This window comes from Mus caroli, unplaced genomic scaffold (genome assembly GCF_978045245.1).
Source record: "Mus caroli unplaced genomic scaffold, Mus_caroli_1 scaffold_17, whole genome shotgun sequence".
NCBI lineage: Eukaryota > Metazoa > Chordata > Mammalia > Rodentia > Muridae > Mus > Mus caroli.
The window spans coordinates 81,908,486-81,929,725 of NW_028227272.1; the positions used below are offsets into that span (position 1 = coordinate 81,908,486).

At 42.8% G+C, this 21,240-nt stretch overlaps 1 protein-coding gene across 6 annotated transcripts in view; it reads right to left on the bottom strand.

Moving 5' to 3' along the window:
• Positions 1-21,240, bottom strand: part of App (amyloid beta precursor protein) — a 228,973-nt gene that overhangs the window by 46,758 nt on the left and 160,975 nt on the right. For all 6 annotated transcript variants that reach the window (XM_029470477.2, XM_029470476.2, XM_029470475.2 and 3 more), the window contains 2 exons: positions 20,157-20,285; positions 18,527-18,626 (listed from right to left, as the gene is read on the bottom strand). In XM_029470477.2, the coding sequence (XP_029326337.1) occupies positions 18,527-18,626; positions 20,157-20,285 (229 nt within the window). The remainder of the gene's footprint in view (positions 1-18,526; positions 18,627-20,156; positions 20,286-21,240) is intronic.

Sequence of the window (21,240 nt, forward strand, 5' to 3'; positions counted from 1 at the left end):
CTGTCTGTGGGAGATTTTCTTAATTAGTGATTGATGAGGGTGGGGTGGGGCCCTCCCTGGGCAGGTGATTCTGGGTTCTAGAAGAAAGCAGGCCAGTAAGCAACACCCCTCCAAGGCAGCCACATCAGCTCCTACCTCTTTTTGAGTTCCTGTCCCGACGACTTCCTTTGATGATAAATAGTGAAGTGGAGGTGTAAATCAAAGAAACCCTTTCCTCCCCAAGCTGCTTTGGTCATGGTGTTTGAGCACAGTAGTAACCCTGACTAAGATAAGGACCTGCCACTCAGTGTTGTATGTTGGCACCACATGTAGTGACCCGGGAACAGATTATGATTCAAAACACATTACTTTCTCCTCGCTACAATGTCAGAAAATCTTGTAAGTCAGAACACTGTAAATCAGAGACTGCAGGTAAAGACTGGTATAACTTCATGTAGGATAAATTAATAATGTTTAAGTTTTTAGGTCAAAAATATATACAAATACACTCTCAATTTTCTACAAAAGCTTGTATTTTTACTAGCACATTTAAACATTAAACCTTTTGAATTATTAAAGCATCATTTGAAGTAGAAGATAAGTGGATTTCTCTGAGTGTGAGGTAGAGTTCAAGACACGGTATTTTAAACAAGAACTCCTCCACATTATACTTTAGTTGGTCCCAAGTATGCACTGAGACACAGTGACTTCCAGGATACCAATTACTTACTCAGGATACCACTGAGTAACTTTTCTTCCTAAGTGGCTTCTAAATGAGACTTTCAGATTGTTGAAGTATTTACAGCAACTGAAGTAAGATCCTGAAAAATATAGACACTGTTTACTGACAGCGGATTAAGGGACAGACATGCAGAAATGACAGGATGAACTCCCGAGGGACCGGAACCTGCCAGCTTAGACGATCGCCTCAACTCATGGCAAGCTCCGGGCACAAGGCTGTGTTGGACACAAGGCCATGTTGGGCACAAGGCCATATTTGAACACTCTGATGTCTACAAAGAGCTCCCCATTCCTCGTGGCCAGTTTTCTTTAAAGGAAGAAAAGCGTCTCATTTATTCACACCCCAGGTATTTAAAACTCACTTTGATTTCTGAAGAACTCTGGCAAGATGTGAAGAAGCCCTCGACCCCTGACCATTTTTAGTCTCTGATTTTGATCAAACCAGTTAATCAACCTAGATCCTTAATCTGCAAACCTGGAGGGTTCTGCACCACTTTCAAGTTCCCTTGAAGAGCCTCTTAGCAGCAGGGTAGATGCAGACCCGCGCTGAATGTGGGAAAGGAAGCCAGCTTTTCTCTCTCCACATCAAAGAGAACAGACTGCCAAACCTCTCACATTTTCATACAATGTTTGACTTGCAGGGCGATGCCTGGTTTATCAAAGGACAGACTGTGTTTTTAGCAATCCACAGATTGCTTAAGTTTTCCCTCCTGCACCTGAAGGAGGTACTTTCTTCTTTAGGTATAAGAAGGCTTCTCCTTAAGGTGGGAGAAAACAAAACACTCAATGCAAGACACTAGCTCCCTGCCCAAGGGAAGGAGGGAATGTAAGCACAGGCTCAGCCCTAACCGCACTCCTATAGGCCTGAACACATTACAAAGCCCTTCCCTTGGCTTCCACCTCTTTTTCTTGAGACAGCTTTCTCCCATTTTGCTCAGGATCACAGACATTGCCAGCAGCAGACTGGAAATGGCTCAGGTTGGTCCTCAGTAGTAAACGTCAGGGTTACTGTTGCTCTCTGATATATTCAGAATACCTATATTGCATGGGCTTGCCCTCAGACTTTACATGTGGGATGCTCTGAAAGCTAAAGCTTTCAAAGCATTCTGAATCTCAGTTCTTGGGACTAAAGATGATAGCTCGTTATAATTGGTATCGTTGTGCCCCGAATTTGAAAAATTCTGAAATCTGAAACATTTCCAATCCCAAGGACTTTGGATAAAAGATTCCAGACAAAGTACAGAGAAACAAACAGAAACTCAAAGAATTGGTTGAACCCATTTTATCTGACATCACCTACTCTAATGAATCCGAGGGGAAGATGGTAGGTAGCATATTAGGAAATAGTCCTCTCCCTTTACCCAGTTACATACACATTAAGAGCTCTAAGCTCACACGAGCACGTGTAATATCCTGGAGGAAGAAAGCAGACAACTCACACTCATCGATCACTCATCGATCACACTCATCGATCACTTAGGCCCAACCATTTCCACCGGTAGTTCCTGAACTTTAGTATTCACAGCCAACACTGTCTACCGCGGTTGTTCTAAAGTCTAAGGACATTGGGAAAGGGAGCCTAAAGGGGAGTCTGAGAGAGAGAACCCGCGTCTTTGAATATCTTTCATCCTTTCATCTCTATAGTTTTACAGGTAACATCACTCAAGGAGAGTATTAGTATGTATGATGTATGTACATGTGCTTGTATGTGAGTACAGGCATGTATACGCTTTGGTGTGTAGGTGGAGGTCACAGGACAACCTCAGTTGTCAGTCTCCAGTCTCTGACTTCCAACCTGTTTGAAACAGGGTCTCTTGTTTATTGCTCATGCTGTGAGCTTCCAGGTTTTTGTGTCTGCCTCCCATCTTCCTGTAGGAGTATAGGGATTACAGATGATGCTATGTCCAGCTTTACATGGGAGGGGAGAGAGATTCAAACTCAGGTCTTCAAGCTTGGGCAGCCTGTGATTTACCTCCTGAGTCATTTTCTCAGTCCAGCTCCCCTAAAAAAGATCTAACAATAGCAAAAGCATCTCTCTCTGAAGACAAGGTGTGTATCATTATTTACATCCATTACTATGTCTGGACCTTGGACCATTAACATAGTCTAGACTGCGCACTATCACTGTAGACTGAACATCATTACTATAATACTAAGTACTATCTCTGTAGTCTGAGTATCATTACGATAAATACTAAGCACTATCACTGCAGACTGAGCATCATTATTATAATAGTAACTGAGCACTATCACTACAGACTGAGCATCATAACTTTAGTACTAACTGAGCACTATCACTACAGACTGAGCACCATTACTTCTAGATCTTACATTTCCTCCAAAGGTCCATGTTTTAAGGGACTTGTCTGCAGCCCAAGTTGGTATTGAGTGGCAGCAGGATCTTTAGATGGGACCTCTTGTTTCAGTTCTTCTTCCCATCTTTCCTTTCTCCTTCTGGCCACCGCAAACTAAGAAGCTCTTCTGGCCATAATATAGTTGCCACAAACCCAAAGCAATAGGGCCAATAGACTATAGACTCAGACCTCTGAAATATAGATATATTTTAAAATAAAGCTGGTCTTTTAAGTTTATTTATGTTAGGTATTTAGCCACAGAGATAAAAGCTGACACATCTATTCCACACATAGCTGGATTATTAGGCTGGGAATGCGGCCAAGGAATGCACACTTCTAACAATTTCTCATTGATGCTGCTGCTGCCGGTCCAAAGCCACATGATGAGAACTGTTTCTATTAATCATCCCTTGGCTGTGGGCATATTTTTTTTGTGAAGAGATACAAATGCATATTCGACCTGAAAAAGTCAACACTGTAGATGGGCACTGTAAACATAAGCTGAACATATGTCAGTGTATCCAGGGCTGAGAGCAGGGCATCAGCTTGCCTGCAATGTCAGACTCAGCAAGGAGAAGAAAGGAAGACAACTACAGTGCTCCTTAGCACCTAAGATGCTGAACCAGGAGGACTGCGAATATAAGAGCAGCCTGGCATACACAGGCCTGTTTCCAAAACATATAAAGTAATACTGTAATAAATGACGGGAAAAGCCATACACTTTGCTTATCTAGGATTATTTTGAGGATTAAGCAAGACTTAGGGAGACAAAAAAAGTTTGTGATCAAAACGAAGATAACAACAATAATAGAAACAAAAACATAAACAGAGCTTCTCATTAAATTATCTGTTAGCCTTTCTTTGTAAATTTGAGTGGAAAAAAAAATGAACCATGCTTCCGCAATCAAGAAGCGACCTGCTCTGCTGGCAGGGGAGGCCACTTTATGGGTCTGATTTAACGGCCAGCAACAATACACCACGTCCATGCTGTTTGCCAGGAGTCTCTGCCCCAAAACATTGGCAAAGCCCTAGCCTGAATGGCTGGTCCTGGAGAATAAATGGTGAAGTCATCATGGGGAATTATGATATCATGATCCACGGAACTGTCAGCGACTCATACTTCAGCATATGAGTTCCGATCAAATGGAGAAAGATGGCATGACCCCTAAGTCCTACAAAATGTTTAACACCTCAACACAGATGTATGTGTGCAAAGCTGTTGTTCAAAGAGCGACAACTCTTCAGTGTGTAACACTTTCAGTGAAAAGATGCTGAAGCTGCCTATATTATTCCCAGATTCAGCCTTGAATTTGGTATTATCACTAAGTGAGTGCCTTTGGATCAAAAGCAATGGAATGGGTTAGTCTGCAGGCTATTGACCAGGCGTTATGTATGGCCTTAGATTATTGACCAGATGTGATGTATGGCCTTAGTTGAACCTATAAAAGAATGTGGCTTGAGCCGTTGAAAAGCAAGCTTCCCTCTTGCTTAGTAGTCTTCCTTAGGTGGTCAGGAGGAAGGGGTGGTTATTAGACAAGACCACCTCGTGCTACCAGATCAGCCTTCATCAATTGCCTCAGTGAGAACAAAGCCTTGTCATGGCTGCTGATCTGCAGTCTCTAAGCAAATTCGAAATTATTCTAAGTTATTTGAGTAAGAAAGATTGTGCCCCGGATTTTTAACAGTCCTGGAGTATTGTAGGTATTTAATAAATAATTTACTGATGCTGAATGTCCTTGCTTAGTTCTTGGATCTTCTTGTTACTCACAGTGGCCAAATGATAGCCGTGTATGTACATTGATAGACATTTTTTCTTTTTAAGACAGTGTTTCACGCCTAGCTGTACTAAGTGGCCAAGGTCTTAGATTTGCCTGTCTTCATGACCTGTGTGCTGAGATTGCAGGTATTACACCATCATACCACGTTTTGTGCAATGTGGGAGGATGAAACCTAGGCTTCATACAGGCTATGAAGCGCTCTCCTAAGTAAGTAAGTAAGTAAGTAACTCACACCCAGCCTTCCTACATGTCTTATTTTTTGAAAGTCATATAAAGGTCTAATAATGTGTATGTATATGTATATACACACATATATAATGTAAAACTTATATATTTAAATCGTCAAAGATTACTTTCAGATAATGGAGAATAATGCCTGAAAACTGTCATTCACCTACCACAGGGGCAACACTAAGATATTTACTATTAGAAAGCTACACTAGCAACCACCACATGTCACAAGTAGGAACTCTGGAGAGCTGTTCATTGGTATCTTTGGCAACTTCTAGCAATAAGCACTTCATTTGGCTAGAGTTCCTAGGGGAGTTTTATTATAACAAAGAAGGATGACACAATGATTCATTTTCATGCCACAGGATACCTATATCACAGGACGAGTATGTGTAGCAACCTTCCTTTATAGAGAAGATATTGGCTATCGTCTGAGAAGACTCTCAGTTGCTTTCTAAGACTCAGTAATTATGAAAAGAAGGTAGCTATATTTAAAGCTAACAATTAACTTTGAATTTCAAATAACAGACTTTCACTAGGAAACATGGATGGGGCCCAAGAGAAGCTTCAGTGGTCCTGAGTACTCAATGATCTTGAAGAGGACCAGAACTCGGTTCCCAGAATCCCCTTGGCAGTTCACAACCCTCCATCACCTCAGCTCCAAAGGATTCAGCACCCTTATGGCCTCCTCAGGCAGCAGGCATGCATGTGATAGACATACACACACATAGGCAACAGTCACACACATTAAAAAAACAAACCAAACAAAGAGGTCTCCACACCCACTATTTCAGAATGTGAAACTTGGTTTGCTTTCACTGTTTCCTAAATAAAAACATTATAGAATGCAAGTAAGCATGAGCCTATCAACGTGCTACACTCTCGTTTACACTCTTAACTTCGCACTACTGTACTTGGAAGCACCTTCTTAATGAGGCAAGGCTGCAGGAGGAACCCAGGCACCAGCAAAGCTTCCTCTCATGGTTACAACCATGGAAAGAGGAGACACAGCTGGTGTGCCAGGGCCAGAAGGGCTCAGGCTAGTGTTTGTACCAGAATGAAATTCTACCCAGCCTGCTTCCCTTGTTTAGGCCAAGGATGTGTCTGGTTTCACAACTGGCCTACTTAAGCAGCTGTACAGAGTTCAGTGTAATAGGGAACACTGCAGATTGAAGGACACAGCCTTGTCTCAGGACGGGAAGATACATCAAAATGCTACACAGAGTGAAAGCAAAGGCAAAGACAGGGTGATTTCATAGAGGCCAGGTACTTTTTTCAAGCAAAAGATGTAGCTAACACCTTTATGAAAACATGCAAATCAGCAACAATGAGTTCAGTGCACCAAATAGCTAGTAAACTCTTTGTCTTTGCTAACACATCATCTGTCAGCAGTGGCTGAAATGAACTGGACTCTACCCACTAACAACCTAGTTTGTTCCCCAAGTCTAAAAGGCATTGCAAATGCTACTTGTTTATTTGTTTGCTTGTTTTTAATCCCTTGTCTTTTGGAGATAGGATTTCCTGGTAGAGTCAAGGCCAGCCACGAACTCAAGCTCCTCCTCTTTCTGTCTCCCAAGTGATAAGGTTTTAGGTGTATACTAACATACCCTGAATGAATAGTGTCTTGACATATATCAAAATACTGTTTCTCTGGACAGGGCTCATAATAGAATAGGTTAATTGGTTGTGTTGGCATTTCGTCTAGGCTCCACCCACAGTTCCCTGGTAATGGCCTTGTGTGCCTGACTCACTATGAAAGGGACTGCTTGCCCCCTCCTCACTTTCTTCTCTTCTCCTCTTGCTCTTGTTCCCTTACCCTCTTCCCCCTCTCTCCCCATTCCCCTTGCCCCTTCCCCCCCATGTGCTCATGGCCAGCCTTTCTTCTCCTCTCCTCTCCTCTCCTCTCCTCTCCTCTCCTCTCCTCTCCCTCTCCCTCTCCCTCTCCCTCTCCCTCTCCCTCTCCCTCTCCTCTCCTCTCCTCCCCTCCCCTCCCCTCCCCTCCTCTCCTCTCCTTCCCTGTCTCTCTGCTTTTCTCTGTCTCAACTCCCCTCCCCATGCCCTAAATAAACTCTATTCTTTTTTTTTAAATTAGGTATTTTCTTCATTTACATTTCCAATGCTATCTCAAAAGTCCCCAATTACCCCCACCCACACACACACTCCCACTTCTTGGCCCTGGCATTCCCCTGTACTGAGGCATATAAAGTTATTCTATACTATACCTTTCTGTGGCTGGTACCTCAGGGGGAAGGGATACCTCAGCATGGGCCCACAGAGCCACCCTCTTCCCCAGACACCATACTGTGCCTCCACCAAACTAACTCTCTCTCTCTCTCTCTCATAAAACACAACAGGTTGATCCATGAATTAAGAATATTAAGTCGTGTGTGTGTGTGTGTGTGCACTCATGTGTGCTCTTGTGTGCACATGGCTGTGATGGCCAGAAGAGGACATTAGATCCCCTGGAGCTGGTGTTACAGGAGCTGTAAGCAGTCCAACATGGGTGCTGGGAACCTCTCCTGGGTCCTCTCTAAGAGCATTATGTGCTGAGCCATCCCTCCAGTCCTGATGACACACCTTCCCTGTTTATGATTTCCTAGCTAACAGTGTCTGCACAAGACATACTACCTAAGAGCTATTAATAAAGAATAATGAGGCTTCCTCAGTGACTACATTGCAGAATTTGTTTCTGAGAGGAACAGCAAGAGGCAAATTACATTCGTTCCCAACTCTGACTCACATGCAAACAATCTCATCTCATCTCCAGTTAATCCTTGTGGAAGCACACTTCAAAATTAATTTGGCTTCATTTCCATATTCTGGGTGGCAAATATCTCTACTTTTTTTTCCTTTTTAAAAAAAGAACCTTGAAGGCAGCTGCTTGTGAAAAACAGAGTAACTAGCCCCTGTTACCGTCCAAAATCATTGGTTTTTCCCAAGACTGTAGAAAAGAAAAGGAATCAGGACACATCTGTTGCAGTGTTTTGTGCCAGGAAACCATCTTGCCACCACTGTGGTCTGCGTTCACACCCCACTCAGTTTTTGCTAGGGCTTCTTTTTTGGTTTTGTTTCAAATTACAGCACCATACATAAGAGTTGGGGAGCTGGGAAAATAACTCCCCGCATCTTTGTGAGAATCAGCAGCTTGGAGTGGGAGACGCTGCCTCAAGCCTCACCCATCTGGTAGAGAGATGCTCCTTACTGTTCAAAGTATGTTCGTGAAAATGGACAGAAGCTACTGAGGTAGTAGAGACAGCACATCTTGACAAACGGACCACTGAACCTTCGAAATTTTACTAAAATATAGTGTGAAAGCCAAAAGCATGAATTCCACTAATTTTAAGAACTCGCTTTGTCACAGTGGGCCTCAGCTAGAATCCTCTCACGGCCTGCTGTAGCATCCTGTTGTTTAATTAATCCTTATTTAAAACTTTATAACAGGAGTCTGGGGAGATGGTTCAGTGCACAAGGCTTTCTGGAAGTGTGAATGGAGTTTGAATTCCCAGGATCTAAGTACCAGCAGGGTGGAGAGGGCAGCCCACCTGCAACCCCAGCACGTGGGGAGTGAGGAACTGTAAATGGAGTAGAATGGAGGAGAAAAGTTGGTCAGCATCAGCTGCCAGCCTCCACATATGTACCCAACATGTGTGTATAAATGCATGTACTCACGTGTAGGCCACTGTGCCTCTAACACATTCACATACACTGAAAATAGGGGAAATGTGATAACAGCAATAATTCCCAAGCTGATCTATATAGAGAGCCATTATAATCTAATTATGAATAGTATTGTCACCTTGATAGGGCCTAGAATGACCTAGGAGATAAACTTTTGGATAAGTTTATGAGGAAGTTTCTAGATTGAGTTAACTGGGATGGTAAGGCTCACCTTACATGTGGGTGAGAGCAGTTCTTCCAGGGCTGGAATATTCAGAGGAATGGAAAGGCCAATGCAAGGTGGGCACCAGCGATTGTCTGACACTGCTTCTTAACTAACTGGGGATAGCAGTGAGGCCAGCTGCCTTGTGCTCCCACTACCTTGGTAACTTTCCAGCCATCATGAATGCATACATACGAACTGAAGTAAAATCCTTGTACTGGCTAGTTTTGTGTCAACTTGACACAGGTTGGAGTTATCACAGAGAAAGCAGCTTTAGTTGAGGAAATGCCTCCACGAGATCCAGCTGCAAGGCATTTTCTCAATTAGTGATCAAGGGGAAAGGTCCCCTTGTGGGTGCTGCCATCTCTGGGATGGTAGTCTTGGTTCTATAAGAAAGCAGGCTAAGCAAGCCAGGAGAAGCAAGCCAGTAAGTAACATCCCTCCATGGCTTCTGCATCAGCTCCTGCTTCGTGACCTGCTTGAGTTCCAGTCCTGACTTCCTTGGTGATGAACAGCAGTATGGAAGTGTAAGCTGAATAAACCCTTTCCTCCCCAACTTGCTTCTTGGTCATGATGTTTGTGCAGGAATAGAAACCCTGACTAAGACAAATTGGTACCAGCATAGTGGCATACTCCTGTAAAAACCTGACCATGTTTTGGGAGGACTGTGGAAGGACTTTGGAACTTTGGGCTAGAAGATCCATCCATTCATTGTTAAGAGCTCTGTCAGATGTTGTGTAGGAGCTTGGAAGATAATGTTGAGAACAGTGTAGAAGATGGAAGCCTGGCTTGTGAAATTCCAGAGGGAAGATTAAAGACTCTTTTTCAGGGCCATTGCTATTTTGATTGTGAAGATTCTGTGGTTCTGGTTAGCTGGGGCTGAAGAATCAGCTGTGATCAACAAGATATCAGAACTACTAAAGCAAAACCTTTGTATTACTGGGACTATTGACTATTGATTCTGGTTATCTGGAGCTAAGAACCTAGCTGTAATTAAGAAGAGACCAGCATGACTGAGGTGACATCTCCTGGGAAGTGTGTTCTGAGAGCACAGAGGCTGTGTTCCAGAGATAGCCAAGGCTGTACCTTGTGCTGTGGCTGGACTTGGTAATTTGTAAGAGTTACCCAGGTGGTACTGGTTTTGAAGGCATGAAGGGGTCATGTAGAGCAGCTGAGGCTCAGCACTGTGAGAGGCCATGGAAGGCCATTGGTGAAGGTGCAACCTCAGTTGCAATTGATGGTTCCGGACTGAAGGGGTCATGCAAAGGAGTTGAGGCTTGGTACCATGAGAGCCTATAAGAGGCTATTGTTGAAGCCAAGTTACAATGGAAGACAGCAGTGTTTTTGGAGGTGCCAGTACCATGAGATGACCACCAAGAACAGCAGCAGCAGTGGAGTACAGGCAGCTGGAGCCTAGAAGACAAGCTGTGTGCTACAAAGGAAAGGACTTGAGAAGTGACCCAAGCCTTTGGAGGAGCCCAGAAGATCATGAATGGATCCCAGAATTTTTGTTTTTGATTGTGACTGTGCCCTGATGTTTTTCCCTCTTGAAGGAAGTTTTTTCCCACAGTTAAGAGACTTTTAATTGTAAAAAGTCTTTGGATTTTAAAAGATATTGGATCTTTGAAAGGGATTGAACTTTTAATATGTAAAGACTGTGGGACTTTTAAAGTTGTTTAGATCTTGGGGATGAATAAGAAACTAAGGGTTGAGGCTTACTAGTGATGTGTTTCTCTGTTGAGTTGACAAGGGGTCAATTGTATTGGCTAGTTTTGTGTCAACTTGAAACAGCTGGAGTTATCACAGAGAAAGGAGCTTCAGTTGAGGAAATGCCTCCACAAGATCCAGCTGCAAGGAATTTTCTCAATTAGTGATCAAGGGGGAAGGTCCCCTTGTGGGTGCTGCCATCTCTGGGCTGGTAGTCTTCGGTTCTATAAGAGAGCAGGCTGAGCAAGCCAGAAGAGGCAAGCCAGTAAAGAACATCCCTCCATAGCTCCTGCTTCGTGACCTGCTTGAGTTCTAGTCCTGACTTCCTTTGGTGATGAACAGCAGTATGGAAGTGTAAGCCGAATAAACCCTTTCCTCCCCAACTTGCTTCTTGGTCATGATGTTTGTGCAGGAATAGAAACAATGACTAAGAACCCCTCTTTCAATTGTCCTTATCAGATATCTTGTCTTAGCAATACAAACCCATACCTCTTAAACAGTCCTGAGAAAAACATAACAATTGAAGTAGAAATTCAAAAGTAACTAGAACGTTCAAAGCAATCTTAAAACAATAACAACAATGACCACCACCAAAAAATCCAAAAGTACAGAACCCATACCTGCCAATCTCAAAGCTTAACCACAAAGTCACAGTAATCAAAGTAGTGTAGAAGGATGGACCAAAGAATAGGCAGGAAATTGAGGGTATAGAAGTCTACAGTCAACAGAATTTGCACACGGTACAATGTCTTTTAGTTAGGAAGAACCTCTTCTTCATCACATGGTACGTATCTGTAAACTGAGACCCTTAACTAGTTAGTGCCCCATACAAAATGAATCTAATCAGAATTCAAGTGGCTTTGTCTATCTATTACACCAACCAAAGAAAACACATGATGGGACTCATGGCTCCAGCTTCATATGTAGCAGAGGATGGCCTAGTCGGTCATCAATGGGAGAAGAGGCCCTTGGTCCCGTGTAGGTTCTATTCCCTAGTATAGGGGAATGCCAGGGCCAGGAAGTGGGAGTGGGTGGGTTCGGGAGCAGGGGGAGGTAGACTTATTTTCAGAGGGGAAACTAGGAAATGGAATAACATTTGAAATGTAAATAAAGAAAATATCTAATAAAAAATAAGCAAAAATTAAAAAACCCACCAAAGCACCCATTGAATGGGCAAAACATTTGCAAATTGTGTATGTGATAAGTTAGTGTCTAGAATATACAAAGAACTCACACAACTCAACCGTAATAATAAAAAAGCAAAGAAACCAATTAAAGTGGTTCAAGGATTTGAGAAGATAACAATTTTTCAGGAAAAAAAAAAAAAAAAAGAGCTCCGTAGTGAGTCAGCACAACGTGGATGACTTTTAATTCAGCTGAGGACTGTCAGCATCCACGAACAGCACAGGAACACAGCTCCATGCACTGTGTTGGATTCTAGGTTTTAGTGTCAACAATTTGCCTTTCTGGTTAGATGGTGGAGACTGATTGGTTAAAAATAAAAGCCAAACCAATAAAAACACCAAGCCTACACATTTGTTCTTGGACAGTGTACTTTCTGGGTGTTGCTAGTGCAGACTGGCTTCCCCACTATTGGGCACTGGAAATATCTATGTGAGAATAATGCAAGAGGGATGTTTGACACATTCATGTGACCTTATCAGTGACTTCAACAGATCTTCCTAAAGACATATAATCTATTGATCTAATTTAACTCCCGAGTCAGATAATGTAACTTATACTATATGATAGCCAGGAATGTATATAAAGAATAGCACTTGGCAGTTTGGGCGAGTTTATCTGTTAAAGGCCTCTTCCCCACTTTGTAAAGACCGGCTGGGACTCTGAGGAGGCTCATTTCCTAACCTCTCTGTCTGGGGACGTGTCAACCCAGTCTCACTCTGTCAGAAAACTGGGCATACCATCTAATTTTGTGGCGGTTCATTTGAAGGCTACTATCTTCTGCTGTGGATTTTTGCACTAGCTCAGACATTTTCATGCGTGGAACTAGGGGCTTTATTTTGAAAAAAAAATCAAAAAACAAAAATATTGTCTTTTTCAGGGGGAGTCAAAGATACCCATTTAAATAAGGGTGGCAACAAGCAAGGCAAACACTCAGTTAATGATACTGGGAACAACAGATTGGCTTTGAGACTATAATGAAGTCAACAAAGGAAGGTCCTCATGTCTGTCTGTGATATGAACACATGTTGTTTTCGAGTGCCTAATTCAGCTGTAAAGTCTACATGTGAGTAGCAGTCACTTTTATTAAAAATCAAGTAAGAACAGAATAAATTAAATAGTGCCTCTGTCTTATTTACTAACAATTTTATTGTCTCTATCTCTCTGGTTCCCTCACTCTCAACAAGCCAGTGTGTCTAGCTAGGCAGCCAGGTTGGTCTCGAACTCCATCTCCCGGGGCGTCACACACACTCTCTCTCTCACTAATGCTCTCTCTTAACTGACAAGTACCCACGGGATGGTAAATAATTCTCAGGCAGTACTAACTTCTATTTTGTCAGACTGAGAAGGGTTGTAAATATTCTACTTTAAACCCAATTTGGATTTGTAACCAGCCCCCACATAGGCACAGACAACAGAGACACTGTCCCTGAAATAGACATGCTGGATTTTTTTTTCCTGGAGGCTGGACATTTTTATCAAGAGGCCACAGTGAAATTGTAATAAAAAGCAAAGTTGTAACAACAGTAAGCACTCTTTCATGAAAGTGGCTTTCTTGTCTCCTTGGTACATCATTCAATACCAGCCCCACTAACCACAGATTTACCCAGTCACCTGTCTTTCTGGTTTATAGTATTTCACTTTTTTATTAATTTAAATGCTAAAAGAAAAAAAAAACAGTGTGGAAACAATTAGAGCTGCCTTCCTCCTTCCTTCCTTCTGTTTAACTCATAAATTGGTCAGAATAGCCTTGTGTGAGAAAGACATCTCGGAATGAAATGCTGCTACAGTTTTACAGCCTTGAGGTGGCTGCTATCTGAAGAATCTTGAGGGACAATGATTAAAAAAAAATTCCTCAATGCCAGAACCAATTTAGCAAGGACTTAAGGGACTTAAGGGAAATTACAAGGGACAAAAACATCTAATTGCTTAGAATGGCAAGTTGGCCAAATCAGGATTGAGCTGAAGAGCTGTGGGGACTGAAGTGATGACCAGTTACACGGGCAGGAACTCTGAGCAGCCTCATTTCGTCAGATCAGTAACTCAGTCATCACTGAATTGAACACCACATTCCTAGACAGGATTTAGAAGATGTTAGGCAATGTCTCCTCTTTATCAACATTTCTTACAACCTTTCTGAACAAGAAAGCTTCATAATTTACATGCAAAACCTTTTAAAAAGAAAATAGTAGCTAGTATGTGTGCTTTGGAGTTTGTGAATAATAATTTAAGCTGAACTAAAAATTGCAAGATGATAAAAGGTCAGCCTTTTGTAAAAAGAACTAACAGCAGTTTAGAAAATACTTAGGAGAACCAAATCAGATGCATGGTTAATCAACCAATCAACCAACCATGTGACTGTGTAAACTCTGCAGATGACCACAGGACACAGCGTCAAGGCTGCGACGCACAACCTCCTTAGACAGTGTTAAAAAGGGTTCTGGGAAGTCTGCTTTCTTCTTTACTTTGCTGCCACTGCCCGATGACATCATTCTGTTGAGTAGATCAACCATAACAGCTTTAGGGAACATTGTCACAGCAGAAAGGGAGGTACTTCGTGCAATGGGTATGGGAGGGGTCAAGGAAGGAGCTTAGCATGGAGGTTTGGGGATTATCAAGAAACAGATCATCTCATAATGTAAGGGACAGCTACCTCAAAGCGTGACGGTTTGCCTCATTCCTAGACTACAGCAACGGAAACCTCTAAAGCACACTTAGGCTGTACGCTAGAACCACAGTCAAAGACCATGGATGGCTGCAGAGCTCAGTGGGTTGGACATTACTGTGATAGAAACATAGAAATTAACACAAGCTAGAGTATGGCCTCCCAGGTTTAAACCCTATGTGTAGACACTAAGGTTAAAGAGAAGAGAACTCACTGTGCAAGACAATGGGTGCCAGAGAGAACACAGATGTGGGATTCAGGCAGACCCTGGCTTCAGTGTCAGTTTTATCCCTCCACTATCATCCTAAGTGGCCTCTCTAGGATCCAGTTTCTTCAATCATGAGCTGGATATACTGCCACAGAATTCTTTACCATTGATATTAGCCCATATGCTGCCTTTGTGCAAAATACAAGAAAACCTTGCTGAAAGTGGACACACACAATCTCTGAGGGACTGGCTCTTTGAAGGGCTTTAGAGTGACTGAGGGCCCTGACTCCTCCCCTAGACCTCCTGCTCCTTCTATATGCGATGGTCCAGTACTCCAAGGTGACCTTTCATAATATACCTAGACACTGATGTCATGGGCAGACCCGTCTCAGTTCATGAAACCATTGCTTCCTGCTCTGTCCTCTTAGGTTATCAGTTAAGACTTTACAGAGGTGCTGAGGCTTACAGTTGGATCCTGAGGGATGTGACTTTCCAAGGACAGGAGACCTGTCCTGCTCAGGCCATCCAGAGGGAGAATTTGGGTGAGACGGCCAATGTGAGGTAAAGGCTCAGATATTCAGCCGGAAGTTCGTGAGACCATGGGAGCAGGACAAGGTCAAATGTGTGGTTCCAGAGTCTACCAAAGCTGGTTCTCACACTGTGGGTTGTGACCCCATTGCGGGGGTTGCATATCAGATATCCTGCATATCAGATACTTACATTATAATTCATAATATTAAATTACAGTTATGAAATAGGAACAAAATAATTATATGGTTGGGGGGGGGTCACCATAATATCAGGAACTGTATTAAAGGGTCACCGCATCAGGAAGGTTGAAAAGGACTGGTCCAGAGTCTCTCAGGCACACAAGATGCTGGATAATGGAAGGCCACATGTGTGTGGTTACTAGAACTACAGATTTGGGATTTACTAGAGCTAGCTGTAGCCTAACCAGATGGGCTGCGTCAGGGAAGCACAATGGGGTAACATGATCAGGGCCAGGATTCCCTGGCAACATGATTCCTAGTCAGTATGGTTGGTTTATTTATTCTTTCTTGCAGGCTTGATTCCAGTCCCCACCTCCACCCACACAGAATAACCTCTGTAGCTAAGGCCCCCTTCTCACCCATTTTGGCCTATAATAGAGATTTAAGGTTGGAAGCATAATTCACTGAGAGAGATACACCTGTGTCACTGAAGAAAAACTGATACTGGCAGATCCTCAGCCTAAAACCCTTTACTCAGGAAGCAACCGTGAGTGTTATGCAGTAGAATGCTGCATTCTTTCCAAGCTGTAGACTGTATTGAACTTATCCTAGTTGAGGTACACAAAGGCGCCAACGTTTATGCAAAACACATCAGTATCTCTAGATTTCCCATCTCACCCTTCTGCCAACTGAATTTTGGCTTTTTCCTTATCTGTACTGAACTGATTCAAACCTAGAGTTTGATAACTTAGGGAAAAATGGTGGGCGAAGGGAATCCACAGACGACTGTTTCTACTGTAAGGAGCCAATCGGAAGGACTCTATGAGGTTCTTCTTCGCATTGGATAACAACAAACAAATCACACTTTCATTACGGAATACTTCAAATATGAACAAAAGTAAAGAGATTAAAATATAAAGGATTTTGTAAGCAGCACACAGAGCTGATTTTGGGGTTGTCTGCATGGATGCGATTGAGAGTTTTATTGGCTATTCATTTGCTTGTTTGGATCACAGTTCTCCAGGAAGCCTACTAAGGACAACCAAGGAAGCCCGTTGTCCCTGAAGAACTCGTACCTCCAGCTTTTGTCAGGAGCTTAAAGGGCACACAGGCCTGTAGTGGTCAGGCTGTAATGTGTTCATTACAGCAAGTGGTTTTTCCTACGTAACATCCAGGATTCCAAGTGAAAGATCTTAGAAAGCTTTTCTGTAATTATGTGGTCTCCAGTATATGTAGAATGACAGGACTCTTGTGTGTGTGTGTGTGTGTGTGTGTGTGTGTGCACGAAGGCTGATAGGCTGATGTTGGAATGGCTTCTTCTCCTTATCAACTGACACAGGTGCAGTAGCGCTGGCCATCAAGCAGCTGCGATCCACCTACTTTTGCCCCCACAGTAGGGTTACAGGCACATGTCATCATGACTGACATTTTATTTTTTAAATGTTGGTGCGAGGGATCTTAATCCAGGTCTTCTAACCGTCCAGTAAGCACTTTACTCACTGAGCCATCCCTCCAGTCCTAGTTGTTACGTAATTGTTCCTGATCTACCCCCATGGCAGTTTCTTGCTTTATTGAAAGAAAGAACAGAAACCCAAGTGTGATTCTAGTTAACCATCTCTTGGTCACTGAGATTTTAAGTTACTGGGTGGTCCCATTCTTGGGTATTTTGCAGCACTGAGGGATTTGGGTCGCCATCTGTCCGACTCACTTGTGGCTAATATTTAGAGGAGCACAATGCCAAATGAGAAGCTCTACTAAGAGAAAATTAGAATCCAGAGAGTGCCAACTGTAATTAGCGGGTTTAGGTACAGTCCCTTTCTAATGGCTTATTGTTCTATCGTTTGATATTGTTAACGCTACCTTAATGTAAGTCACACAGGATAAGAGGGTGAAGCTAACCACAAAGCACACTCATTTAATGCACAGATCTAGAAATTTTAACTTCAATTCAGTAAGATTATGAGTTATGTTTTGAATTTTTCTCCCTTGTGGAGATCTGTTTTCATTTATATACATTTATTTTATTTTTATCTATCTTTTCCTTGAGATAGGTTTCACTGTGTATCCTAGACTGGACTTGAACTCACTCCGTAGTACCAGCTGGACTTGAACTTGAAGCAATTCCCTGTTTGAGCCTCACAAGCGCCACAATTATAGGCATGGATTACTGTACCCAGTTCTTGACTTCTTATATAGAGGACTTATTACTGATCTCTGTCTTCCAAACATAACTGAAACGTGCAGTCAAAAGAAATTTAAGGAAGGGAGAAACAAATGGGGAATTGAGCTCTCCATACACAGGGTAGGCTAGAACTACTGTGCTTAGTTATAAAGTAGAGAAGCCTAGTGAGTATCTACCTACAAGACTGGATAAATTAGAATATCACCATTGACATGGGATTCAACAACTGATTCACTGCTTGAAGACTTCAAGGTCTTCTCTGTACCAGGTTACATCTTTAGGCCTCACAGGCATTGAAAGTTAAGAGCTGAAGCAGCAGCCAAGGCGAGCTTCACTGTAAGAAGCGATTTGGGGCTAGAGAGAGGGCGGAATGGGCGAGATTGCCTGCTGTGTAAACGAGAGGAGCTATGCTTCAACCCTCAGCATCCATGTATAAGCCTGTGGCCCCGGAATCCCAGCACCATTAAGGGCAGAGACAGGGAAATCATGGGGCTTTGCTGGCCACCACCCAAGCTCTAGGTTCAGATAGCGACTGTTTCATGGGAACGGGGTGAGAGAGCAGAACACCTGGTGGTATCTTCCAACACCTGGTATCTTCCAACACCTGGTATCTTCCAACACCTGGTATCTTCCAACACCTGGTATCTTCCAACACCTGGTATCTTCCAACACCTGGTATCTTCCAACACCTGGTATCTTCCTTCCCCTGGCTGCCATGTGCACTGAAGGATTTTAGACTCATTCACACACATGTGCGAACCCCCCCCCTTCCCTCCACCAACCCACAAAATGTACTGTACAGCGCGTAGGCACCTGCGCACGGGTGACAGACACAGAAGACTCTCAGCCCTGATGTGTCCTGGGGGTAAGCCTATCTCTCGGAGAACATCTGAAGGACAGCTCACTTACCGACTTCATCTTGAATCTCCTCAGCCACCGCAGGGACATTGTAGAGCAGGGACAGAGACTGGTTCATGCGCTCGTAGATCACACGGAGATGTGTCATAACCTGTTAGAAAATGGCACCTCCACGTGAACAATCCCTGCTAAGGAAACAGTGACAAAGACCATGCCCAACACACACACACACACAGCTGGAACACTAAAGATTTTTTTGTTTCTTTGCCTCTTTTTTATTCTCTCATTCCTCAATATTTACCAGTAGCCTGCATGCTTGTAACAGTCGATTTCAACGACCACATCATTCACCACACTCCGACCACCAAAGCTTCCTAAATACCCTCTTCCCTACAGAAATACCTTTGAAGATTTTTTAATACATAGGAATATTTTGATTTGATTGGCTATTTTGTACGGAAGGCAAACGCAATGTTTAGTTTTATTTCATTCGAGAAAATCTAAAATCTTATATTTCTGGAGGCAGACCCTAGGTTTTCAACCTCTGGGAATGAGAAAGCAGAAAATAATTACAAATCTTCATCTAGACTCTAGCAACCCTTAAACATGGCAGTTACAATGGAGTTTGCCAGGACAGGGCATAGTTTACTGATTGGAGTATACAGCTTTCTGTTTACTGAGTTATCATTTTCACCATTTTGGTGACTTTATTCTTTATTTTTTGTTTATTTATGTATGTATGTGTGCATGTATGAATATTTGCGTGTTTAGCTGAACATGTGGATGCACACGCGAGTGGGAGTGGGTAGAGGCTTGAGGCTCACACTGAGAATCTTCTTCTTCTGCTTTGCACCTTGTTCACTGAGGCAGAGCCTCTCAGACGGACCCAGAGCCCACTAATATGACTATGTTAGCTAACCACCTTGTTCCACAGACCCCAACTGAGCTTTCTCAGTGCTAGAATTACTGGTGGGTTACCACACCCAGTGGCATCCAAACTCTGGTCCCACTTTTTCAACTGTGAGCCACTTCCCAGAGCTGGTGGCTAGCATTAAATGATGAATGACTACCTGGTGGCTAGCTTTAAAAGATGAATGGATAGCATTAAAAGTTTTGGCTGCTCTCGACACTTCAGAATTTATATTCCATATTCCTGGGGAAACTTCGAAAATGCCAAGGCACACATTACTAAAACACCCTTCCTTTTGTAAAAGAGTCACCTTATTTATGTATGTGTATATGTATGTGTGCTTGTGTGCACTCAGATATTTGTGCAGGAACCAGAGGAAGCCAGAAGATGGTGTCATATCCCCTGAACCTAGAGTTTTAAGTGGTGGTGAAATGTGGGGGCTGGGTACTAACTTCAGGTCCTCAGCAAGAAGAGCAAGCACTCTTAACTGGTGAGTCATCTCTCTTGTTTCTCACCTCTTTGAGACAGCATCTCTCTCAAGTAGCCCAGCTGGCCTTGAACTATCAATCCTTCTGCCTCCATCTGTTAAGCCTTGTAGAACTGCGTGTCCTGAAGATTAGCTTTTAGAGTTTCAGACATTAAAGAATTCTTGCCAAAGAGATACAATACCCTCACCATAGGAGCTCTGGAGGGAGGTAAATACCTTCCCACCAACTGAGGAAGCCACAACTGGACTGTAAGTTGCAGAAGGTTCCCCAAGTCAGGGCTTACCTGGGACCGGATCTGAGCAGCTTTCTTGGGGTCCACCATGCGCACATGTTCAAAATGCTTTAGGGTGTGCTGTCTGTCTTTCTGCTCTGCACGGACGTACTTCTTCAGCATGTTGAACACATGATGAGGCTGTGAGGAAAACCGCAAGAACATGGGTTTCAAGTGTGAGCAAAACATCACTTCTTCCTCTAGCACTGAGTTCAAGGGTCCCATGATGTGTGCACTGCAAGGGAATTCTCCCAATTCTTCATAAATGGATACCCAGATTGTTTTTCCTTTTTACGAATTATATTCATGTTTAGTATTTCTGACACTGCCCTAAATCAGCACGTTCTTTCTAAATAGCTGCTTTCTGCTGTAGAGGGAGAATAAACTTTGGATTTCTCAGTTTTCAGTAAGATCCTTCTATTTAACCACAGAAGTATTCATGGAGTGTTCATGAGATTACATTACCATGTTTGTGCACAGCCCCAAGACCAGAATTAGTGTTTCCCAAATAATCCCTTCATTAGTAACTTACAGTGGTGCAATAATCAAAATAAGAAAATAACAGACAATCTAACTACTATTCAACTGTTGGGCCAGGAATACCTGATAAGCTCTATGAAACATTATCTTTCCCCAGAACAAAGGCCCTCATTAAACTGTAGTTATGTTACTTTGAAATAATTTAATTAAGCTCTTTTCAAACAATCAGATGCTAAAACTCCCAGAAACAATTAAGTTTCTTCTTAGGTGCTTCTTCGGTGTGTTTTTATTCCTAACTGGTTCTACTTCAATTTATTCTGGTTTTACATGAAGACATTTTAAAAAAAGGATTTAAGTTTCCTTTGTCTCGAGCAGTTCTGCTGCTGTTGGTATCCTGCCTAGGATTTCAGACGATGATGCACAAGGGTATACATCCTTCACGAAGACATGTCAGGAATGTTTAGACAAATACAGCTATTAAATAATGTGTGTTCAACACCTAGAGAAACAGTTGGATGGTATGGAGTTTATTACCAGAAACTATGTATGTTAAGTACATATGCATGCCTATATGCATATATGAACCAGTATATGTGCTATGTACATGTTTGCACAT